The 24,103-nt window shown below is 49.7% G+C and overlaps 1 protein-coding gene across 2 annotated transcripts; it reads right to left on the reverse strand.

Annotated features, from left to right (window-relative positions):
- Positions 1-366: 366 nt before the first annotated feature.
- On the reverse strand, positions 367-21,664 carry CSF1R (colony stimulating factor 1 receptor). 2 transcript variants are annotated; one of them, XR_008239491.1, is made up of 22 exons: positions 21,447-21,664; positions 16,248-16,493; positions 15,168-15,452; positions 14,488-14,624; positions 13,564-13,723; positions 12,506-12,695; positions 11,348-11,463; positions 10,958-11,078; positions 10,066-10,256; positions 9,397-9,509; positions 7,202-7,328; positions 6,606-6,710; positions 6,163-6,273; positions 5,732-5,894; positions 5,055-5,155; positions 4,791-4,909; positions 3,918-4,040; positions 3,685-3,796; positions 3,270-3,369; positions 2,538-2,643; positions 563-1,987; positions 367-528 (listed from the first exon to the last, which is right to left on the reverse strand). XR_008239491.1 is itself a non-coding variant. In XM_052816302.1 (21 exons), the coding sequence occupies exons 1-21, from the start codon at positions 21,493-21,495 to the stop codon at positions 1,856-1,858; spliced, it is 2,907 nt and encodes a 968-aa protein (XP_052672262.1). In that variant the 5' UTR covers positions 21,496-21,664; the 3' UTR covers positions 367-1,855. The 2 variants fall into 2 exon arrangements, 1 of the variants encoding a protein (XP_052672262.1); XM_052816302.1 differs by having other exon boundaries at positions 367-1,987.
- Between the last annotated feature and the right edge of the window lie 2,439 nt (positions 21,665-24,103).

A 24,103-nucleotide genomic window follows, 5' to 3' on the forward strand; every position in this document is an offset into this window, starting at 1 on the left:
TGCTCTTGTTCTGCATTCCCCTGCACAGGGCAGCAGCTTGTGAGGTGACTTACTTTCATAGGAGAGAGTCTGCAGCAGGTGACAGTAACTTCTCTTCAGGGAGTGTTTAATAGCCTGGGCTGGAGCTATTGCTAGAGGAGGTTCTGCTGCAGTAAGCTCAAGTCTCTGGTCACCAGGGTCCTTCTGCCTCGACCCTGCCCTTGCACTGCCTTTCCCATGCAGACTGCTGCTGTGTGCCTGTCTCAAACACAGTGACTGTTGTCAGGCATCCCATCATCACAATTGAAATTACTCATTCCCCCATTATATCCATGCATGGATACTACTTAATTTTTCCCAATTACAGACAGGCCAGTCAGAGCAAAGTGCTTTAAAACCTTGCTTTTAATAAGTTTTTGCAATTACACAAGATTGAATGGTTTTGAAAACTGGTAATGAGGAACTGGAGCAGAGTTGCAGGGTGTGAGAGGATGAGCCAGTGCATCACCCATGTTCTGATCCATTCCCCTCTGAGAACAGTCCTTAAACCTCTGGAGGAGACTTGTTTTCTTAAACATCTTACTTTATTCTTTATAATGCTGACAGATAGAAATACATTAGCTTTTTCTTTAGTAAGAAGAATTAATCACTTTTGGTGTTAGCATAAAACCAGGTTTAATATAATCAATCAGAAGTAGCCCACAACATAATTGCTCACAGTATGACAAAGGGCACCTGCTATACAGTAGCTTGCCTGAGCCCTGTCAGTGCTTGTACCTGGGATACTGATCCTTTACCCACTGAGTCAGGTGAAGCCAAGAAGGTACTTTAGCTACTTCCAGCTACACAGGACTGGGTGGCTGTGGCATTAGTAATGCTGAACAAGAGCTAGATGAGAAATAAGTTTAAGGGCATTAGGCCCTAGCTTATGAAAAAAATTCTCAGCTGTACTATTAAAAATACACTCAGGAAAATACATACAAGAGCATATCTTTAATCATAACAAAGGCAGTGATTGCTACATGTTTAAGTCAGAAGTTTTGTAGGATATGTGTTATGATCATTTCCGGATGTGTTTAAGCTGCCATTCTTTCCTGGATTGGAGTTGTGTTCAGTGCTCACATGGAAGAGCACTGGTTACCTCTGTATTTTAACTGAGGAATAACTGCCCCTCTGTCCTGTTACTGGGGCACAAGTTCACATAACCCTGGGGTTGTCTCCTTAGCTTGCTTCACCCAAACCCTCCCTGCATAAGCATCAGCTGCAGAGAGGTAGATTACATAAGGAAATGTAGAGGTTAATGCATTAATTAATTAATGCTAAGTAGAGGCTTTACCTATATCTAAACACTCACTCTGCAACATCCAGGGTCAGACTGACAAAAGGAAGAGAGCAGGACCACCAAGAAGAGAGGGCTGTTTCTGGTGTGTGGAGCAGTTCTGGCTTCAGGACTTAGTTCAAGATGTGCTCATAAAACACAAGGGTTCAGTCATGTGAGTGACTTTTGGAAATGTCTTACATGGCTGCAACTTGTATTTAAAAAAAACTACAACCCCCACCCCCCACCCCACAGCCTTCTCCAGGGGGTGGGGAATCAGGTAACAAGGACCTCTCTGTACCTTGTAGAGATGGAGCATGTTATCATCCCAACAACTCTATGCTATGATTGAGATAAGACCTTAGGGACCCCATGGTGAGTCTTGGTTTTGAGTCACTCCAGCACTATCCTTTCAGTGAGAGAGTCAGTAACACTCATACTTCAGAAAGCACAGAGAGGAGAGCCAAAGCAGAAGGCGCCTGTGTCCTAGGGCAGAGCAGAACCATGTGCTCTGCAAAGCAGGGAGGACAGGGATCTACCCCGGGGCAATGGTACCAGCTAACAGAACTGATAGTTGTTGCTCTTGAGAAGGGGCTGGCCACTCTCCTCTTGCTCGCAGGACTCCTCACAGCAGCCAGAGGTATCACAGCCACTGTCTTCCTCAGCAGTGGAGGGGAGGTTGGTGTAGTCCTTGAAAGCAAAAAAAAAAAAAACAAACAACCTCAACCAACCCCACCCCAAGTGTATTTTCAGTCCCTTCAATGGTGTACGACATCTGTTTCTGCACAGATGACCAGCTGGGGATGCTAACTCAACACTACCCTTTGCTGTGCCCACAAGGCAGGGCTAGCTGGCAGGACAGGCATACCCATGCTTTTGTGGAGCTGCAGGACAGCTAATCACAAGGCAGCACGCCTTTTGTCCAGCTGCACACCAAATCCAGGGGAATGGGGCAGGGCTGCTGCTGCATTGGTAGTTGTATCACTACCTGTATTGCTGCCCATAGAGGTTGCTGCAAGGCAGCTGTATTTCTTTGTCCAACTTCCTTTGGTCATGGTAGGGAGTGACTTAACCCTTCAGCATGGGGAAATCTGGATGCCTCTCTGCACTTTCCACCAACACTAAACCGCTCCCATCAGTTAAAGGTAAGGGACATCATCAGGAAAGTTGTCCAGGAGCTAGGCTTCTGTAGGGGGAAAGCACATCTCCCTTCCCCCTTCTCCTCTCCAAAGGTCCTCACCTGTTCCTTATGCACCTCCAGCTCTTTCTGGATGAAGCAGACGATCTGGTCAAAGGTAGGTCTCTGTGTGGGCTCCAGGCTCCAGCATGCCTGCATGATGCTGTACCTGCAGAGCCGGACAGGGTGGTTGCACTGTGCTGCTGCAAAGCTGCTGGAGGGTCTGCACCCCCAGGCTCTTCCCTGCAGCACTTTGTATTTCAGGTACAAGTACTGAGCAGTCCCTTGCCTTCCTGACTATAAAACCTGTGGTCAGTGCATGTGCAGTGCTCTAGGGAAAATGAGCACAAAAGTGGATAGAGCAAAGTTCTAGTCTATCAACAAGGGGCTTTATGCCTCCAGTACATTTTTCTTTAGGCTTAAACTCATCCCTCTCCTGTAACCTACTCAGGCTTGCCTTCTCACAATCCTAGGGTCAAAAGTAGCTGACAAAAAAGAAAAATCCACCAAGTTCAGGAATGTAGACCTATAACATAAGCTCTCCCTTCTTCCTGTCCATAAACAGGGGAAATACTGGATGGAACATCATAACTGACTGCCCCAGGTCTTGCTTTCCTACAGAGGCAAGGAGCAGCCTAGTAGGAATCCAACTTGAACCTCAAGGGCAGACACACCTGGGAGCAGCAGGCAGACCTATGACCAAGGTTCCTGTGCCATCATCTCCCAGCCCACTCCCCATGAAGCAGCTCCAGCCACCCTGTCACCCATTGTGTGCATCTCAGCACATCCACTCACATTTCCAAGGGAGCGAAGTCGGGCCTGGCCATCTGGTATCCCTGCTTCACCATGCTATAGAACTTGCTGTTCACCACCATACCAGGATATGGACTTTTACCTATGACAGTAACAGGAGCAGAGGTGGCTCTCAGATCAGAGGCTTTAACACTCCAGCCTTGTGGCATGGGAAGAGGCAGCCTGGAGCATTGCCTGAGCCAGCGCTACACATTCTCAGGGAGTTCTCAGCTAGAGCAAATCATCCAGGATCCATTGTTTTTAATGGTCCCTCTGGAAGCATAATACAGTGTTTTATAGCCCTGATAAAACCTAGATTTTTGTCAACCTTCTTTCTTGGAAACTTTTCTGCAGAGACATTAGGGCAGTGGTAAGCCATGGAAAACAAAAGAGGTTTGCAAGCTCACTTCTTTCTTACCAAGGGAGAAGATCTCCCAGAGAAGGATGCCGTAAGACCACACATCGCTCTGCACTGTGTAAATGCAGTCAAAGATGCTCTCTGGGGCCATCCATTTCACGGGCAGGCGGGCCTGGAAGAGCAGAGAGTCCTGCAGACTGGGACAAGCTGGCAGCTTACACTACACCCTGTCCTTTGTGCTCCAGCTGCACCCTACCCTTGTACTTTCTCTTGTCCCCATTTTAATTACTTACATTGCCTTTTACAACATAGTTTGAGTCATTCATGATATCGCGGGCCAGGCCGAAGTCACAGATCTTGGCTACCCGTCCATCTGATATGAGCACATTCCTGGCTGCTAAGTCACGGTGGATGCACTGGGGAGAAGAGAGCACAACTGAGACCCAGCCAACATCCCCAACTAATTCCCTACAGGCCAGGCCTGTCACCGAAACAGCACTTGTAGGGGCAAGGGGAACATGCACTGCTTGAAAAGCCCCTGTAAGAGGCACTGTGTCACATACAAGGACCCAACCACTTCATTTGCAGTGCTAAGACATTGTGACATTTCATGCCATGTCCTTTAATCACTCATGGAGCAGTCATCTTCCCATGGGAGGAGGCTCAGAGCCAGGGGCTGTTGCCCCTGTGTCCTCATCTCTGAAACAGTCATACAGTTACTCTCTAATGCTCTAAATGAGCCAGCTCTGGCAGACAGCTCAACGGCCACTTTCAGTTCCTTGTCCCTGGGGCAGCAGTGAAGCTGCCAATATGAGAAAGCTTCACATCAGAGTTCCTGACCTCATGTAAAAGCTGGGGAGAAAACATTGAGATTAGCACGATGCACAGCCCTGGGTTCCCACCCTCCCCATAACACTGCCCTGCTGTGATGGCCTGCCCAGAGCCCATGGGAGACAAAGGCTTTGAAGGAAACACCAGTCACCATAGCCCAGCATGTCTGGACCCAACAAATGGAGCAGAGGCCCATTTCCAGCAGCACCTTGCTGAGCTTGGCCACCCCATCCAAAAACATCCTGAGCCTTGTGCAGACAGGATGGCTGGTGCCTGCTGGCTGGACTGGTGTTTCCCAGTTGGGGTGTGGTGGCAGTTTTCCTCTTGGCACTCACATTCTTTGATGAAAGGAATGCCATGCCCTGGGCCACCTGGCTGGAGAACTGTAGCAGGTCAGAGAGATTGAGGGGACGGAGGTCCTCCCTGGTTTCATCTTCTTCCCCTGAGCTTTTCCCTGAAATTCGAAGCAAAGTTTTAGAGATGCTGCAAACCTGGTGAATAATGCAAGCTATGGTGCATCCTGGTTCCCTGGGGATAAACCAGACAGGATCACCAGAATAAAGAAATCATAAAAATACAGAAATGACCCTTTAACTCACCCCTGGCTTGCGCAGAATCTGATGACGCTGAAGATGATGATGACGACACAGGCCTCATTTCAACATATGTTTCCAAACCCTGGCTCGAAAAGCCACTGTCACTGAGTCAGAAGCAAGAGATGGAGGCAGGCTGTTAGCAACCCTCCAGCAGTACCTTCTGCCCTTCTCCACATCCACTGAGAGAAGAAACCACATCCCTGCCTGCAGGAAGTGGCTTAGCTAGAGGCTTAAGGGCAAAAGGAAAGTCAACATTGAAGCTGATTTGGAAAGGGGACCTAGGTGCCCTGTGGTATTGGGCTCCAAGTACTGCTCCTCTTTTGTCAAGGGACTGCCCTTGGCTGATGGGGAACAGTCAGCCTCTTGTCCTACAAAACCCACGTGCTCAATAGTGCAAGAAGCAAAAAAGTTTTGATTCCAGATTGTGGGAGGGCAGACTGGATCGAAACCTGGATTTGTTGTGGGATATTCAACAACTGCTGTCAAATACTTTGGAAAACTTGGAACAGTAACCAAGTCTAAGCACACACAACCCCAGTGGGTTTTACATCCTGGTATTCTGCAAGTCCCCAAACCTTTGGCCTTAATCTCTCCCTAGCACAGCTCTCTGCACACTTCTTCCAGCAAGCATCCAGGCCCTGCATTGCTCAGCCCCGCAGCCACCTAAGCTCTGCTCTTACCTCCGGATGTATTTCTTCTCTAGATCAATGTTTTTGTAATCAGCAGCACTATCTAAAGAGGTGTCCAGGGCAGAATCCTGGATAATTATGGTTTCAGCCTTCTTCCTCAGGAAATTCAGCAGATCTCCATAGCGACAGTACTCAGTGATGACAAGGATTGGGCCTGGGAGAGAGGCAGAAAGGGTTCATTAAGAAATGACATTACTGTGACCTGTCCTGAGGATTGCTTTCCCTGGGAGGGGCAGCAGAACCCATACTGCACATCAGCATGTCTGGAAACAGCCAGTCCACAGGCCCTTGCAAAGTTACAGGTCCAAAAAAGACCGCCAAGCTCATCAGCTGTCTCTGTTGTGAGACTGAGGAGAATAAGAGCCTCAGAGAAGCAGGCTATGGGAGGGCTCCATGGGGGAAGAAGGGGCATGGGGTCCTACCTCCATAGGTACATGCTCCCAGCAGGTTAACAATATTCTCGTGGTGTCCCAAGTGACTCATGATCTTCAGCTCAGACATGAGAGCCTCCTGCTCATCTGTGTCTGCCGATGCTGCAAGATGAGAGGAGAAAGGCTGTGTGAAGGAGCAAGGGAGGGACAAGGAAGAGATTAAGGGGGAAGACAGAAAAAGGTGTAGACACAGATATGGAACAAAAGGAAGAGACACACTCAGAGAGGAAGTTGTGTCCTCTGTCTGGGCCTCCAGCCATGCGTGTCCACAAAAATGATGGCAGTGTAATTCCAGCACCCAGTACTTGTCACAGAAACAACTAAAAAAGCAGGTGTTGCAGCCTGGGAGCACCAACACACATGGTGAACACGCACTGCATCCTGCCCAAAGGAGCTTGGGGGATTTCAGCCTTTGCAAGTTGCTCTGGGCTTACACTTTAGCATCTTCACAGCCACTTTGAGGACTGAATCTTCTTTGCCCAGACCAAAAGCAGTGGCTTCTACCACTTTTCCAAAGGCTCCTGCTCCAAGAGTTTTTCCTGCAGAGGGGAAAAAAAAAAAGTGCTTATAAGATGTTTTATAGAAAAAGATTGAGCAGTTGTCCTGCACACAACCTTGAGGAGAATGTCTGGTGGGTGGGGATTCCTGCTGAGCCCAGACAATGACACATCTCTTAGTCAGGAGCTGGTTAACATCTGAGGGGAACTCTACTGTGAGCAAAGATAGCATGAAAGAGGCCACATCCAAACGTGGACTCACCAGCTTTATGCATTAGGAATGACCCCAGATGCGAGAGGAGGGACATGATCCTGTCAACCTTCCTCGGAGCAATGGAGGGCTAGGGGGAGGTTGTACCCTAACATTTGCCACCCTGTGTGGACAAGGGCAGCAAGGCCTGGTTAGGGATGTTGCTGTAATGTCTGGATGCAGCTTTGGATGTTGCCTAGTTGCTTTGGCTCAGTCCCTTGGAGCATTTCAGCTCTGTGGTGAGCTGCATGCCACCAGGCAAGCAGCAAGGAAGGTTTCTTACCAAACTGGAGGTTATTCCTAGGAAACTCCCATTTTTCATTGTATGGCAGCTGAGTGGGATCGATGAAAATGTAGTTATTCCCTTCACAGGCCTCAATGATCTTCCACCGCACCTGGTACTTGGGTTTCTGCAAGGAAGAGACTCCAGTTACTCAATGTTCCTCAAGTCCTGAGGGTTCCCCAGTCCCAGCATGCACTCTAGCTCTCATCCTGCAGGCATAGAGGGAAGACTTAGGTTTCACCCCATCAAATATTTCTTGCTTTGAACCTGGACTGAGTGAAAGACTCTTTGTCTGGACAGCCTGGTCCCTTTGCTGTTACAAAGTCCCTCCAAGTCATCACCCATGACTGAGGGAGGCTCTCTTGCCTCTTTCACTTAAAGTAGCCTGTTGCCCTCACATGAGATGGCAGAGCTGGGAGAGCCAGCATGTCCCACCAGACCAGTGGCTGACAGTGCCCAGCTGGTGCTGGAGGGAGGTGTCCCCACTGTGTCCCCTTTCATGGTACCCTGGGTTGCTGAGTACAGCAGAACAGTGGAGCTGGCCCAGCCCTGCTTCCCTTACAGGGGAAAAAAAAGAAATGGAGAAAGAGAAGTAAGAATTTATTCTTTTTTCCATGAATCTCATGGCAGAAGTAACCAGGCAAGGCAGAGAGCAGCAGTGCTGGAGCCCATGGGCAGAGGCAGTTGCCAGCTTGTGCTGGGTGTTGTCACTCATGTTGAGAGGGCTAGGGAGTCAGGCTGGAGGCACAGATACAGAGAAAGGCAGTGAAATAGCTTGGCATGAGAGTACCATGTGCAGCCTTTTCTCCTGTACAAAGAAACAGGCAAGGACCTGCATCCTAGTGTGGCAAAGGTAGTCTCAGTTCCATCAAGGCAGGCACAAGGAAGCATGGGTGGAGTGACCATGTCCGCAATGAATGAGATCTCATGTCCCAGCTACTGGAAGGTGTGTGCTGAAATGCTTCCCCTCACCATTTCACCTGGGTAGTTGCTGAGAAGGATGGAGCATATGGGTAGATGCTCAAAGCTAGGTTGAGGCATGAGGGACAAAAACTGAGGCAAACAGATCTGCAGTTTTGATGCAAAAGCATCTGTTTGTTTTCTCCCCCACACTGCTTCTATTTCCTTTGCCTAAGAGTTGAACATCCATGCCCATGCAGGCTGTTCAAAAAGGCCCAGACAGGATGCTCCAAGAAGCACAGTTTCTCATGGAGGTCCCTCATAAAGAGTGCACATGAACTTGGTGTGTTTGCTGTTGCCTGCTTTCTGCTCCATGATTCACCTAGCACTGCAGCAATCAGCCATGACTCAAGAAGCCCATGGCTGAGATAAATAAGATTTATAAACATGTCCTGCTTCTCTTGGGCTTGCAAGGCCTTCCTAAAAGCTATTTCTTCAGAGCTGTGCTTACACATCCATCCACCTCTCTCTTTCTGGACTACTAGCCAAAGACAGCTCTGCCTGCAAAGCTGTAGGTGCTTGTTTGGGAGAAGGCTCTGTTGGATCTTCTGACAACCAGCACCAGAACTCTGCTGCAAAATTTGCATTCTTGATGGGCTGTCAAAGGAAGAGTGCCAAAGGGAGAGCTGAAAACCAGGAGATTTTCACCCACTAATGAAGCAGAGGTGGCTATTGATTGGTACAGTTTATGGAAACAACTGTGAAGGAATCCAAATGCTGAAAATGAGTCTTGCAGAGAAAATGGGGCAAGTTCTTATATAAAAATAGTGACCAAGTCTTCCTGGAGACAAACGCCTTCTAATATCATCCTGTTTCCCCATAAAGACAGCTTTTTATAAAGCATGGAGGAGAATATAAAGTAGATGCAAGTTGTGGATCACTTTTTTTTCTCTCCTTAATTTGGTCTGTGGATTCATGGTGACCAGAGCAAAACCAGCTGCAACTGACAGCACAGAACGAGCACCTTTGGCACCAAGGAATATCCACATTGACCTCTAGGCTACAAGACTGAAGGACCAGGGTGGGAGAGGTGTTAACACACTGGGTTTGGTGCACGAGGTTTGCCCTGCAGCAGGAAACTCCTGGGGGAAGTTGGGAGGCAGTGGAGATGAGGGAGGTATCTTGCCTGGTACATCCAAGCTGAATGCTCCCTGCCTGCAGCTGCCAGCAGAGGCCATGTGGTCTCTGAGGCTGGGCAGGCCCTGCAGCCCTTGCTATGCAACAGGGAATCTGACCTGGTTGTACTTGTAGAGGAGGAAGAGGAGCAGGAGGAACAGCAGGACCGATGTGCCTATGCAGGCGGAGAGAATGGGGCTGAAGAGCTTGTTTGGGGGGGCCATGACACTTCCTGCAGGAGCAAAAAAACCAGGGATGAGTAAACCACTCCTGTTTCAATCCCATCTCTGGGAGCATTTTGCCCAGCTGTTCACTTAGGCTTCGCCTGTATGCAATGCAACCCAGAGCTGGTCTCAGAGACACCCAAAAGAGCTGCTGGGAACTGAGGGAAGTTCTTGATGCCAAACTCAAGGCTGTAATGGTTCCCCCAGGCACCCCAATTTCCACACAAACAGCACCAGGTGCAGGTCAGACTGACTGGGGACCAAGATCTGTGCAGCAAGAAGCAGCCCATCAAAAGATGCAACCCCTGGACTCCAGTGGGCTGAGCAACAGCTGGCTGTACTGCACCCTGGAGCTAGGTCCTGCAGTTATAAGGTGTTCATGCTATGGCTCAGCCTTTGGCACCAGACTATACCCAGCCATCCTGTGAGGAGAGAGGGCTTGTAGAATCTATTCCACCTCTCTTGCAAGACAATAGGGACATACATATAGGAAGACGGGCCCCCAAAAGCCCCCAAATTCTCCCCCACTTGTTTTCACTGCCAAGCTACCAGTTTGTATCTTACTGGTGATGGTGAGCGAGTGAAACATGTCAAAAGCATTCCCCTCTCTGTTAATGGCCACACAGCAGAAGGTGAAATTGGCACCCAGCTCCTGGAACGGGACAACGCTCTCCACCTCCACCTCTCGGAAGGGCAACATGTTCACCAACTGGGGACTGGAGTCATTCAGCAGCAACCTATAGTCCTTGTTGTATCTGCAGAGACACCAAGCAGGAGAGAATGAGTGTTCCTCTGCAGCACAGTTGCTCATAAATGAATTGGTGCCTGTATCAGGCTAGAGAGGAGACACTGGGAATTAGGATAGCAGCTCTATGAGACATGTTACTCACTGCCCAGTTAAAAGACCTCTCCCTGAACATCAAAGCCCTGTATAGACAGGGCCTTAACTGCCTTTATGTGGCTACAGCTGTGGCAGCAGTTCCCTCCTTGAATGGGACTGGTACTGAGACACAACCACCCCTGTCCAGGCAGCTGCAGTTGCCTCCCATCACACTGCAGCTCAGTCAGCCTGTGCTCTGCAGAGGCTCAGTCTAGTGGAGGTCCCAGAAAGATGACTTGGATCAGCCAGGATGCAGCTCTACAGCAACCTATGTCAAGGCACTTCTCCAAAGGACCCACATGTTGTTCCTCAGAAAAGCATTGGGAGAACATGAATCACAGATGGCTGAACTCTTCAAGCTCAGGACTTTGGGAATAGTACCTGCCCCCTCTCCTCAGACAGTCCCCAAGAACTTTTTTTTTTTTTTTTAATCAGGGCAACTTCCCTGTTGCTGTTACTGAACAGGCTCTGCTGTATTGCCTGTGAGCAAGCCCACGTGGTGCTGCTCAGCAGATGCCAGCATAGCAAGGGCAAATGCACACCTTGGAGGTGCTCTATCTCCTGGGCATTTCTTACCTGTCAGAGTGAATGGGGCACTGGTACCACTCAATGCGTGGGGCAGGGTAGCCGATGGCTGTGCACTGAAGGATGCTGGAGTCATTGGCTGGCACCTTAATTCTGCAGACCCTTGGAGGAGCTGTTGTGGAAGGCAGATAAACAATGAGTGCTATGATCAGAGGAAGAGCACATTCCTTGTGCTCTGATTTACTTTCCATGTGTGTAACAATAAAACATGAGGAACCCCTGTGCTATGCATAGGTTTGGGCTGGGTCCCACATGCAGTCTGGCTGTGTGTCCTGTGGGCTTTGGGCTGAAAGCACCCTGGTACCGCACCCTACTTGCTGCCAGCTGGGCAGCAGCCCCAGGGCAAGCAGGGTGAAAGAACAGGCAATGCCAAGCACTTACATTTCACAGAAATACTGAAGGTAACCGATGCATTGGTCTCATTGTTGAAGGCGTAAAAGGTATAGAGACCTCCCTCTCCTTCCTGCAGGCGGTTCAGGAAGAACGTGTTGTTATACCTGCTCACACAGAGAGAGTAAACACCATGAAGAAAGCTGTGCTGAGGAAACTCAAGCACTCACACAGTCTTTGCTCAGCGAGATGCAGCTGCTTCCTGTGCCTGGGAATGGGCGAACACTTCCCAGCACTAATCCCAGTCCATGAGGGGAACCTGATAATTGCTTCTTCAGGGGAAGCAAGGAGGGTCTGGTCTTGTTAAGAGGAAAGACCTTTTGCCACCAAGTGCATAGCACTTCTGAAAGCCTATGGGTGGGTGAAAGCTCAGAAAGAAGAGTTTAACATCTAAATCATTGCCTTTGAAGGGCCAGAGGATGCTGGTCCTCCTGCCTTTGACAGAATGAGTTATTCCTCCCATTTCTTAGCCTATCAAGTCACAGTCCCTATTGCCCAGTACCCTCTGCCCCCAGCCCATTTCCTAGATCCTGATGCAAGAAAGTTTGCCCTAAAGCCATCATGCTTGCTGAGTGGCATAGTTCCTCTCGTGGATTATTTTGGGTTTCTAAGAAAATGAAAGGGGAATTGCCAAAACTCCCCAACAAATGGAATGATTCTTTCAGTCCCCTTTTGGTCTCAGTTGGCTGTAAGCTTTGGAAGAGCAGGCCTGTACCCTCCTTTAGATCTTATCCACATAACAATGTTTCTGGCTTCTTTTGACATTGGGCATACAGTGCTGCTCAGTACATACACTCTCCAGACCACGGGACAGGTCTGAGGAGCAGCGAGGGAATTCAGTTTTTTGTACTGTTCATCCACCCCTGCAATTTCTTCCTGCAAGGAGAGTGTAAACTTGAACAACCAGACCACAAACGTGATACTGACTTCCACAAGGTTTTCTAAAAAGAAGGCTGCCAAGTTAGACAGAGGTGGTGTCCTCCTTGACCCGGTCAGACCTGCTCACTGTGGTTTGCTAATAATACTGGAAAGAGAAGACAGAAAGGCAGAGAGTTTTCTGTCAGCCAGTAGCATGGGGTCTGCCTGTCTCGCAAGGAAAGCATTGTTGGAAACATGCCATGGCCAGTGTAGAAGAGAACAAGCACATACCAGTTGTTTCCAGGGATCATTTGGCCCTCGAATGTGGTGGTCCCAGAGTTCTTCAAGGGGTTTGTGTGCTCCCAGCCCCAGTGGAGAAGTTTTGGGTAAGCCTCAATGAGGACCTGTAGCTTCAGACTCTCTCCCAAAGCAACCTCTTGGCTGGTGGCTTGCACCGGGGTCAGGAACACATAACCTCTCTCTGCAGGATGGAGGAGAGCATGGCCATCAGCAGGCATGTCCAGAGACCCCAGACAAGCTTATACCAGCTTCATAAATGGATCATTATTGGAAAGAGCAGCCTCAGCTGGGAGACTGCAGGAGGGAATGAGGCATTACACAAATTATGTTGCCAAAGGAGTACTTCTAAGTTGCTGCTTTGTCATGGCAGCTTGGATTACACTCTGCCTGAGGAGAGCTAGAAAATCTTAGTGAACCCACATGGGGAAGGGGGTTTCACATGCTGTACCCTAATAAGTGAGGAGGCTAAAAGTGTATCTCCTGATTGCCTATAGAAGGCAGGCCCCTTAGCTAAACTCCCGGCTTCTCACTTGGAAACAGCTCAGATCAAGCCCTCTTTCTGAACCATGGTATGCAGCAGTTTGGGTCATCAGCAAAGCCCAGCCTACGAGCTGGGAGGATGAATTTTCCATCTTGAGATACAAAAAAGTGTATAATAGACCTGAATCCTTTTATGTTACTGGTAGAGACAAAGATCCATACTCTGCTCATGTGGCTTGCCCTTGCTTCCAGCCAGCCTTTCCTGGTCTTCAGCATAACCTTGCCCCATTCTTTTTTTGTTTTAAAGTTGTTTATAAACACACAAACTGAGAAGAGCTTCCCAATTTTTCATCCAGAATCCAAAAAATTTTCTCCTGCCCCTCAAGACATGAAGGGAACACCACTTCCTTTCCTAGCAGCTCCACGGTTCTCATGTGAGCCTTCAGGCACAAGCAAGAATGATGTTTCTAACAACCAAACTAGGAACAAGGTGGAGGCAGAAGTGGCAAATACTCAAGGCTAGGTGTGATTCAGTCCACACCTTCCTGGTCTTTTGGGGAAGCACTCACCTACTACCTGAAGCATTGTCGAGGCATTCCTGAATCCTGCTGAATTATTAGCTATACAAGTGTATTTCCCACTATCCTCCATGGTCACTGCTGGAACGGACAGGATATCGCTGATGACGTAGTTCTCATCTTCAAAGCCAGAGTTTTTAGTTCTCCTGACCTGTTAGGCAGGGAGGAAACATCAGGCACTTTCTTGGAAGAGCAAAATATGGAACTGAATGATATTTACGATAAACATACCCACTACCTCCTGTTCTGGGCTACTGAGCTTTGTTATAGAGCCCCTGTCACTGAAAGCCATCTGTGTGGAGAGGCATATTAAACCCAAGTATTCAGGACAGATATTCCACAACAGTTAGGGTTATAGCTATTGTCAACCTTCTGACTGCAAGTTGTCCTTACATTGTGTGATCCAAACATATCCTGTATGTTTTTTCAACTCCTTAATAAAGGCATCAGATATAATAAGAACTTCTAGCAAATCTTATCTAACCATCTAGCAGTTAAAAGTCAGCACAACAGAGATTTTGAAATGCATTCCCTTTCTTCACCCATATCTTTTCTCTGCAGAACTGTTGTGTCCTGAACATGTTTGCTGCTTTCTAAGCCCTGGCAGGGCTGGGTGGAAGAATGTTGCCTTAGTAGGTACTGTGGCTCCTGCTCAATGAACTCAGCTGAAACAATGTACTTTCCTTCTCTCTCGCAGCAAGATCCTAACAATGGGCAGGTGTTTCTTAACCCTGTGTCACCCCAAGGAAAGGATAGCCACATTCAGATTTCTACAGCTTGTTTGAATAGCTGCTTTAGTTAGGCAGTTCAAGGCTTTGCTGCAAGTGACTTGGGTCTGGGCAGTTCTTACCACCCTTTGCCTCCCAGTTTCCAGGAAAGCCTGATACCCCCTTGAGGCTGCACACTTCAACTTACATTCTTTGCTGCTGTCACCCATCTGATGTCATATTTATGGGAAGGTGCAATTACTCTGCAAGTGACTTTGAAAGGTTCGCCCACGATTCGCACATGGTCTATGGGGTCCATCATCACTTCTACAGGCTTCTCCTGTGCTACATAAAGGCAAGCAGGGAAAGAGTCAACATCAGCTGTCCCAGTGACCCTGTGTGCTTTGGAGACTCCCCAGGGCCTGACTACCATCTCCTTTCCATCCTCTTCAGTCTCTTTACCCTGTCATTCTTCCCTAGGGATCACCACTCCTTTCTGTGCACATGTCTATGGGAAGTAGTACTGGTGGGGGAGAGCAGAGCAGTCAGCACTGTGGGTTGAAAGGGAAGGGGAACCTTCTGCCATGGTTATGTCCTGAGCATCAGGGCCTGAGGACCTGCAGAACATCAAGGAGATAGATGGACTTTTTTCTCTGTTCTGTGATAGTGCCTGCAAAGATTTGAACACTGCTGAGCCCACGGAGACCCACCTGAAGGGGCCAATTTGCCAGAAGCTGGTGGAATTTTGCCTCCATTAAAAACCCTTTAAAGATTACAGGTTCAGAAGGTCTTTCCTACCACTGGCGAGGAGCTTTTCCTTAACTATCTGCTGTGGTCAGCTTAGCTATTGCTGTTTCCCTGAGGGCAGCAGCAACCCCAATCCTTTACCTTCTTCCACAAACAGTCTTATTCTTGATGATCTCTCTATTTTTCCATTTATCACTGCTTGGCATCGGTAAGAGCCCTTCTGCTTGCTTTGCACATTGTACAGTGTTATTCCTTTCTCGGCACTGAAAGAATAGTTGGTCCCGGGTGAGAGATGAAAGGTGTCATCCATTATCAGAGTCACACTGGATCCATACTCAGGGGCCGTGATGAGACAGGGGAGCTCAGCATTACCGCCTTTGGTCACAAAGATCCGGAAAGTCGGAACATACCACACATTATTGGGATCTGCGGAGGAGACAAGGTAGGCCAGAGAATGGGATCAGAAAATGCATCAAAGCTGAGAAACACATTCCAGCAACGGCAAGTCTCCAGCATTACTGCCCAGTGGGAGTTCGATGCTGGGGCAGCCCTGCTCAACGCCTGCCTGACTCAGCTTCCAAAAACTCACACAACAAGCCCAATTCCAGCTAAGGCATTTGAGGAGAGCACAACAATCAACCACAAATGTACATAGGCAAGAGACTAAGAAGTATACTTACCTCTAATTAAACTTTTCACTAACATGGTGTTAGTCTTATTTATCAGACCTCCAGCTTCCCTGTCCAGGACAGTATCTCTGGTACAAGGGAAGGGGTTAACTCAAGTGGTGGAGCTACCACAGTGTAACTTTTTCTGGGGTAAAAGAATATTTGGGGTTCAGGTCATGTTGTGAGGATGCAATTAGTGTGATTCTCTCCCTTATCTGGGGTACTCATAATACAGTTCTGATTTCCAGATCTCACTACTCATTACAACACCCAACAGACTTTCATCCCTGTTTTTTCAGGAAGGGAAGCCAAGGTAAATGGAGGGAGAGGTCCAGGCCATTCCCACATATGCATGAGATGCAGCTCTGTACTCTACCCCAGTGCTTCAGCCATGGGCCCCATTTATGTGGGTGAGCCACTGCCCCACTAGGAGACTGCACTGCTTCCCAAACACACACACAACCACAGCCATAGAGAGGACCTGTGTAATGGCTGTGCTATCTGAAAGGAGGCCATTCTGCCAGTGTATGTGGGAAGAGAGAAGCATGGTTACCTCGCACGAACAGATGTACTGTTGCAATGCCCTTGTCACTGCTGTCGACGTAAGCACAATTATAGGTGCCTGTATCCCTGTAAGTGGCCTTGGGAATACTGAGCGTGCTGCTAGTGTGGTTGCCGAATGTATCCTTTCTGCCTTCCCATTCAACTTCAGACTCTCCTGAGCAGTGCAAGATGACTGGATCACCCGTGTTGACAACCAGAGCAGGGAGGTCAGGGCTGATCACTGGGGATGCCGAGCCTACAAAAGAAAGAGAAAGAGTGAGGATGGAAAAATGATCCTTAAAGATGCTCTGTTGGAGTTCACACTGCTGAGCATGGAGTAACTCAGCATCAGGAAGAGGCTGAGCTTGGGATTAAGACAGGCTTTTTGGTTCACATTACTCCAACCATTCTCCCTCCCACCAGACCGATATGGCCTGATACTCCAAGGAATGAATTTCAGGGAAGAGACAAAACCCCACATGTGAACATTTATAGCACTGGCACAGGAAAAACAATCATCTGGAGCTGATTAGGTCAGATGCTAGCTTGGAAATTGCTCCTGACAGATTTTCCCTTTTCTTGCAACAGTTTTCCTTTTGTGGCAGAGCTGGAGCTACTATATGAACTTGGTTAGCCCGTAACACCACTTGACGAAGTTTAAGTCAAGTCTAGTGGATGGGGCTCTCTTTGTTGCACTGGTGCTGCGATAAGCTAGAACAGACCTCGAAAGATCTGCAGAGCAGGAGGTCAGTGGATGCCCTTTGGGAAGACTGGCTTTTTGGTTGCCAGGTACTAGATTTTGAAGGACATCTACTTATGCCTTATCATAGAGTCACACAGTGCATTCTCCTTGCAGATACCATCAACACGTTATGAAGTGAGTTAGCATTATTATTCATATTTGGGGTTGGGAAACAAACACAGAAAAGCTAAATGGCTCATGAAAGCCCATAGCTGCAGTTGTACATACAGCACACCAGGCCATGCTGACACTGGCATTGCAACTCAGCCTTGAAGACGGCTTCTCTGCTGGCTAATAAAGGGGAACCAGGGTCCCACTCCAGCCCTTAGTGTCAGAGGGAAATATTTTTTCCCTGTGTTGCCACGTCAGCGAGTTCTTTGAGTCACCACCTATATTTAGGGTGGGGGGGAAGTGAGAAATGAATCAGTGCCGCAGGGCTAGGGAAGCAGCAGTGCTGCCACCCCCACACCAGGCCTTCGGGGAGGACAGGAAACACATTGCAAATGGCTATCTGTGCTTGGGGGGCTCTGCACCCCCCTCCAGCCCCTATCCAGGGTTATTCTCCCACTTCTGCTTTCCTTCCCAGTTGCTAACCCATCCTCACATCTTAAAGGAACACACACCCAGGTTCAAATACTAAGTATAAAGGTACCTGCCCAATTGATAAATTCATTGCTTTTTGTACAGGAAGTCAGTGCAGGCAGGTAGCAGCAGAAACAAGGGCTGAGTTTGGTCTTGTGATGCCTCAAACGCTGCAGAAGACTGCTCTGGACTTGCAGGAGCTCTTTAGTTGAAAGATTTGTTGTCCAAATGAATATAAAAACCATAACTCATCAGGAAGTGGGAGAGGGCAAAGCACCCTATAATGGCACCATTAGTCCAGCTGCACTTACATATCCTTCAGGGGAAAGGGGAATAGTGGCCAGATGTTACAGCCCTTGTTGCAGGGAGGAGAGGAGAGAAGGCTGCTTATGGTCATGGGTAGCAAAGACAGTTTAAAGCAAATCTGTTTCCAGGCACTGCCTCAGACACTGTCCCTGAAACACAGCCAGCAAAAGAAGCACGCACCCGTCCTCATCCACGCATTCTCACAGCTCATTTGGTGAGGCAGACTATGTCCAAGGTACAAATGTGTGTCCTGTGCTACCAGCTGTGCTCAGGGCTGTAACACCAGAGCCCATCCATCAGAGCGCAAAGAGAATCATTTAAGCAGTCTTGGGCTGATGCATCCCTCTGTGCAGTGAAGGGTCAAGAATACAAGACTCAAGGCCCTGGAGAGCATTGCTGGTGCATGACAATGATGCAGTTGCCCAGGGGAAACCCAAACAAGGCCTGGATCAAACTTGCTGGCCCTGCAGGAAGAAGCAGAGGACAGGGAGCTTTGGAGCATGGAATATTTGACATTTTATCTCCCTGGTTTTTTTGGTTTTTTTTTTTTTTTTTTTTTTTTCTTCAGTGATGCTTTCATCTTTCTGTGGAAAGAAGAAAAACCTCATTTATTCCCAAAGTGGAGAGAAAAAACATACCCCAGAATCCCTTGCAAAGCCACATTTTCCACGTGTGAGGTACAATGTTCCTCCCTTTTTGCTAAGCTGTGTTTTCTAGTGGGGCTTGACACATCTCTGTTGCTTTTACTCTCTATCACTGGATGCTTTTCCCCTCACCTACTCTCCTCTTTAGCTATTCCTCCACATCTAACGCTTCAGCACCATTGAATGGGGGAGCCATGCTCTTTGACTCAGAGCTGCGTTCAAACTGTCTCAGGGAAAAACCATGTTGTAATTGGTCCTTGGTTTGGCTATAGCAGGAGGACAAGAAAAACAAGAGTCATGTCACTCTGCATCCATGTTGTCATCAACCTCCAGTTACTACTGAGATGCTATGGCCAGAAAAGGCTCAGGGTAGGTGCTCTCCATAACAGCAAGGAAGAAGCCAGCAGCCTTCAGCCTGTCACTGGAGACTCCTGTCAACAGCACAACCACCACACAAGTGGAGTGAGGACAGATGGGGCAGAGGCACTAAATGCAGGACAAGGCAGGTGAAGGCCACCCAAGCGTCCACTCCATGTGTGCTGGGGGATGAGTTAGACCAGCAGGTCCTTTTCCAGAATGGGGAAGCAAGGCTGCTGGGGGAGGATTTCTCCCTGCTGACCAGTATGCAATCTTGCACGAAGCCCAAGGATGTCTCTCTGCTGCTCTCCAGCAGCTTCCGCAGCATTACCAGTAACTGCTGGCCAAAGGTTTTACCACACTTGGGTTGTGCAACCATGACCTCTAGTTACAGCTGCAGGCTCTGTCCTTGCCTCTCCCATGCCAGTCAAAACATTACTTTCCTCTGCTGAGGCTTTGGAAATGGTGAGGAAGGAGAATTAAAGACTGGTAAGACAGAGATGCTTAAGAACCTTACCGCAGAAACCAGTCATCAGGACCTTGACTTGGTCCTGGGGGATAACCAGGCTAAGGTCTGGCCCTGGAAGGGACCCATACGAGGCTTGAGCTCCCCTGCCAATGATGGCAAGAAAAAGCTTGGTTTCTGAGGACACCTTCCCCAGAGTCACCTACAGTATTTGGGGAGCAGGGGGTGGGGAAAAGGCTGCTCATCACATCTCTGCTTAGGGCTTCTACCTCAGAGGTTTAGATTCATCCACAACAAGAAAACAAAAGAAACTCCAGGAAGACCTCTCAAGATGGCCAAGAACACAGACGTGAGCTGATCAGGTTTCAAATCTTTACTCTGCTTGATCTGAAGCTGGGATTGGAGCCCCTGACACTCTGCCAACAAGAGCCCAGATCACAATGGTCATACTACATCAGCCCTGGGTACTCTCAGAAGATGCACTTGCAGTCCAAGAGGTAGGAGAAGGAAGTCAGGCTCTGGCTCCAGCTTGAGGCTATTGCTTTGGCCAGCCTTGGCATACTACAGCTTTGTGCTGCAGATGGCCAACAGTGCTGGTACTCAGACAAATGTGTGTCTAACACCCTGACATAGCAGACATTGCCTGATGAAGACGTCACAGCTGGTGACCTGCATTGCCCAGTGCCTCAAAGAACCTTTGGAGAGATCCTGACAGATATTGTTATGTTCTCTCGCGAATCTATATCAGGTCTGCTTAGTCCCTATTATCTTAAAAAAAAATAATTATGAAATTAAAACCCCTGCAGCCTTCGTAACCTAATTCCCAGCACAGCAGACCTGGAAAAAGCCTGCTCAGCATGTCAAATACGTGACTTGAAGTGAAACACCATGCAGTACAACAGCAAGGGGGTGCAAATTTCCTGGGCTGAAAATATGAACACAGCAGTAGCTCAAGAGGGATACACTGCCTCCCCATTACATGCTGAATGCTTTCCCCCCTAGATTGCCCCCTTTCAGGGGGAACTTCACACCAGAGTCTCATTGTGTGGGAAGCAAGCTCAAGAGGAAAAAGAAGGAAAGTGCCACGCAAGACCCGAGAGCCAGCACTTAAGACATAAGATTAGTAATACTGTTTTTTGTCTGTTTGGTTGCAAACCTCAGAACAGGCTTAGTGACTTTTTCTTGAGGTTATTGCCTCCTGGCCATCTCCAAAACCTCAGAAACCAGGCATATTCACCTTTCCCTTCTTGGCTGCCCAAGTTCTGTTTCCATCACATCCTGGCTCTACAGCCCTGTTGTATATGCCAGTGCCACCAGAAAACAGCAACCCTCAGGCATCTCCAGCCAGGCATGAGGTGCATTGGAAGGTTCCGATGCAGCCAACTTTCCCGACTCCTTCACCTGCAGGCCATGCATCTCCAGTTCTTGCCTCATTTGGGCAAAGGGTAATTCCAGAGACAGCTTCCCTCAGGACACTTTCTGCTGACCCTCTCCTTCCTCCTAACCCCTGCCCAGACCCAAACAGCAGGAAGTTTCCCTTTCCTATCTCCTCACTGCTGAGGCTCTTCCTATGCCACATGCACCTTTCCATACCCCTTGACCTTACCTCAGCAGTGCTGCAGGCAGCTAAGAGCAAGCCCTCAGCACAGCCGGCTCCAGAGCCAACACAGACTAGCAACACACTCTCTTTCCACCACTGTCCTCCCTCTGTAATGACAGCCAGTTCTGGATGGTCTTCAGGAAGCTGCTACAGCCTAGTCTGCGCTAAATGTCAAGCTAGTGTCTCTTCCCTGCTGTGCCAGGGAGCAGACATGTTCTCTTGCCTGCTCCCTGCCCGTGCTGAGGCTCCTTGAACCTGCCCGTAGCAGCATCGGCTGCCTTACGCAGCAGTCTGCAGAAGCGGGGACTGTCCCAGCCCACAGCAGGCTTTTGGTAGACAGGACTGGGAGCCAAGCGGCCCTTAGTCCAACTTCATCATTGCCAAGGCTGTCACCCCTCCTCGCCCCAGGAGCGATGGAGCACTTATACCAGACACCCAGGAAATCCTTACCGCATCCCAAAACCGCCCCAGAATGACATGGAGACACAGCTTTGGGGCGCTGGTGGACCTACCATGCCAGGTGCCAGTTGCGATGAGCAGCAGGAGGAGAGCAGGACCCATGTCCTCAGGGACCACCGTGCCTCCAGCGCGGAGCGGGGACACAGCCGAAGGATCCTCTCAAGCAGCGGGTGCCTCTCCTCACAGGCACTGTCCCCAGCACTCCCTCGGCAGGAGCTTCTCCTTTCTGAGTTGACCACAAGTTAAGAAATTCCCTTTTTTTTGTTTGTTTGTTTTTGAAACAGGAGGGGGGGGGGGAAAAGAGCGATGCTTTGAGACGTCAGTGGTGACAAACCCCCTTGGCAGAGGTGGGGCCGCGCACGTACCCTGCCGCAGGGCCTCCCCTCGCTGCTGGGGCCACCCTCCTGCCGCTGCAGACCTCTCCCCAGGGCTCAGGACAATCTCAGTCTGCCCCGGCTCCTGCCACCCAAACCCCCGGGGACTGCTGCACGCTTGCTTGGGGACAGAAAGAGCCAGGCTGGAACGCACCTTGGTGGCGGGGGACTCCATTTTACCTCAGGCCCAGTGGCTTTTGCTGGCTTCGGGTCTTGAGGGCCCATGCATGGCCAACTCCCCCACGACAGGCCTGCAAAGGCGATTCAGCCCAGGGCAGCTCCCAGGTGGGAAAAAGACCATGAAGATGATAAATTATTTTGTTTTGACCAAGAGCACGATCCCTGGTGCAGGGAGGGGTCCTGTAGCTACACAGGATCACCCCCAAGTCCCACTCCAGCACTGCGCAGAGCCAGCTGCAGGCTTGCCTTCACCACCCTCCCCAGCAGGGACAGCCATTGGGGTCCAGCCAGCAGACCCTTCCCTGTCCCCAGCTGGGCTGGGGGACACACAGGGACCCCAACTCTCCTCCTCTCCCAGTACCTCCAAGCCTGGGGCTCACAGCAATCCCATCACCATCAGGCAGCCACAGGGCTCAAGCAAGAACCCCTCCTCTCCAGGAGCCCATCTCACCCAGTCCTCCTGCCTTGCTGGTGGGGAGGCTTTTTGAAGCTGTTTTCTAATTGACAACATGGCAGGCACCTGGGAGCAGTAATGAGGCACTTCATTAACCCTCCAGTGAACTGTGCCTCTTCCAAAACAGGGAGTGAGGGTAGGCTAGAAGCAAAACAGCTGTCCTAGGGATGCTCAATTCAGCAAGATGTTAGGAGGTCAAGTCAGACACAGGGTGCCCCTTGCTCTCTGCTCTATCTCTGTGAGGATAACCTCACGCTGCAGCAGAAGTTCATGACAGTTCACGGCAGCTCTGGGGTGAGAAGTTAAGGCCGCCACCTGACAGCGCTGGGAAGCACAGGGGAGGAAGGTCCTGCCTGGGGCAAGCTGGAGGGCTCTGCCTTAGCTGTACCCAGCTGCAGCCCCATCAGCGGGCAGGTGGCAGGGATACTGGCTGCAAAATGTGGGCAGAAGGAGATGCGTGTTTCCAAAATGTCTGCACAGCGGTGGCTGTTGAATCTGCACTTGCAATGCAAAGGTGCCAGGCAGAGGAGTGCCCCTCATGTGTCCACAGACTGGAGGGGAATGGGCTTCTCCAGAGGGGGCAATTAGCAAGGTACCAGCAAGACAAGGTCTTGGGGCCAAGAGATGAGAGCACGGCTGACTGTGCTGAAGATGACTAAGAGTCATGGGAACATGGCGAGAGCTCTTGCTTTTGGCCAGAAGGGTGGCTGGAGAGCATGAGGGAGTCAGTCCAGAGAGAAGGAAAGGCAGCTTTTGGCCGGAGAAGATTTCCTCTCAGCAGTTTTTCCTGGCAGGATGTGGGGAAGAAGAACATGAACTAGAGGCAGTGTGGTGCACTGGGGGGCTCCTGCCCAGAGCTGGGGGGCTGTCAAGTGGCTGTGCCACAGGAGACATCTGCCTGATTATTCTTTCCTCCTTTTGAGCCAAAGGGGCTTTTTAAAGGATGTTTGTTTCCCTCCTTCTTCTTTTTAAGTTGTTTTTTTTTTTTGGTTGTTTTTTTTTTCCAGGAACAAATGCCAGCTCAGAGAGAACTGACTCACCAGTGTGAACAAGTATTAAATCAGACAGGTTCAATACAGAGAAGGGAAACAATCTCTCAGCCTCCCTTCTTTTTGAGGAGGCCACTTGCACAGCATCTCTGATGGCAGTGGTCCACAGGTGACAAGTCACCACCTCTACACATGGGTCCCCAAGCTGGGCTGGGCACACCTGGGGATGCTCAGTGGGACAAGCTGTCTGCTGGGGTTCCTCCCTCGTTGGTGGCCATCTCTTCCTGTTGGCAGGCTGCACCCCAAATCCTGTGGTTGCAAGCAAGCAGCTCAGCCACAGGAGTGCTGCTGGGGCTCACATGCCCAAGCAGCTCTGAGCAGGGATGCTCTCAGAGGAGCTGCAGCCTTACTTTGAGTCACTTGAAGCCCAGAGATGTCTGTGGAGACCCCGATGGCCAGGAATGCGTGCTGAGAGATGGCACGAGACTTGCTGAGTGCCTGGCTGGCTGCAGGCTGGCTGTGGAGGGGAGAGTGGAGGCTGCTGTGAGTCCTGGTTGGGAGCACTGGGAGCTCAGACTTGTTTCCCAGGCTGGGAGTGGGGCTGGGCCATTCCACCCCTACAGGACCCCTGCAATGACTACAGCTGGCCATGGTGTCATGCTTGCCTGAACTGCCCTGCAGCAGCCTGGGGACACATGTGAAACACCCATGTC

The sequence above is a fragment of the Harpia harpyja genome, chromosome 20, assembly GCF_026419915.1.
Source record: "Harpia harpyja isolate bHarHar1 chromosome 20, bHarHar1 primary haplotype, whole genome shotgun sequence".
Taxonomy (NCBI): domain Eukaryota; kingdom Metazoa; phylum Chordata; class Aves; order Accipitriformes; family Accipitridae; genus Harpia; species Harpia harpyja.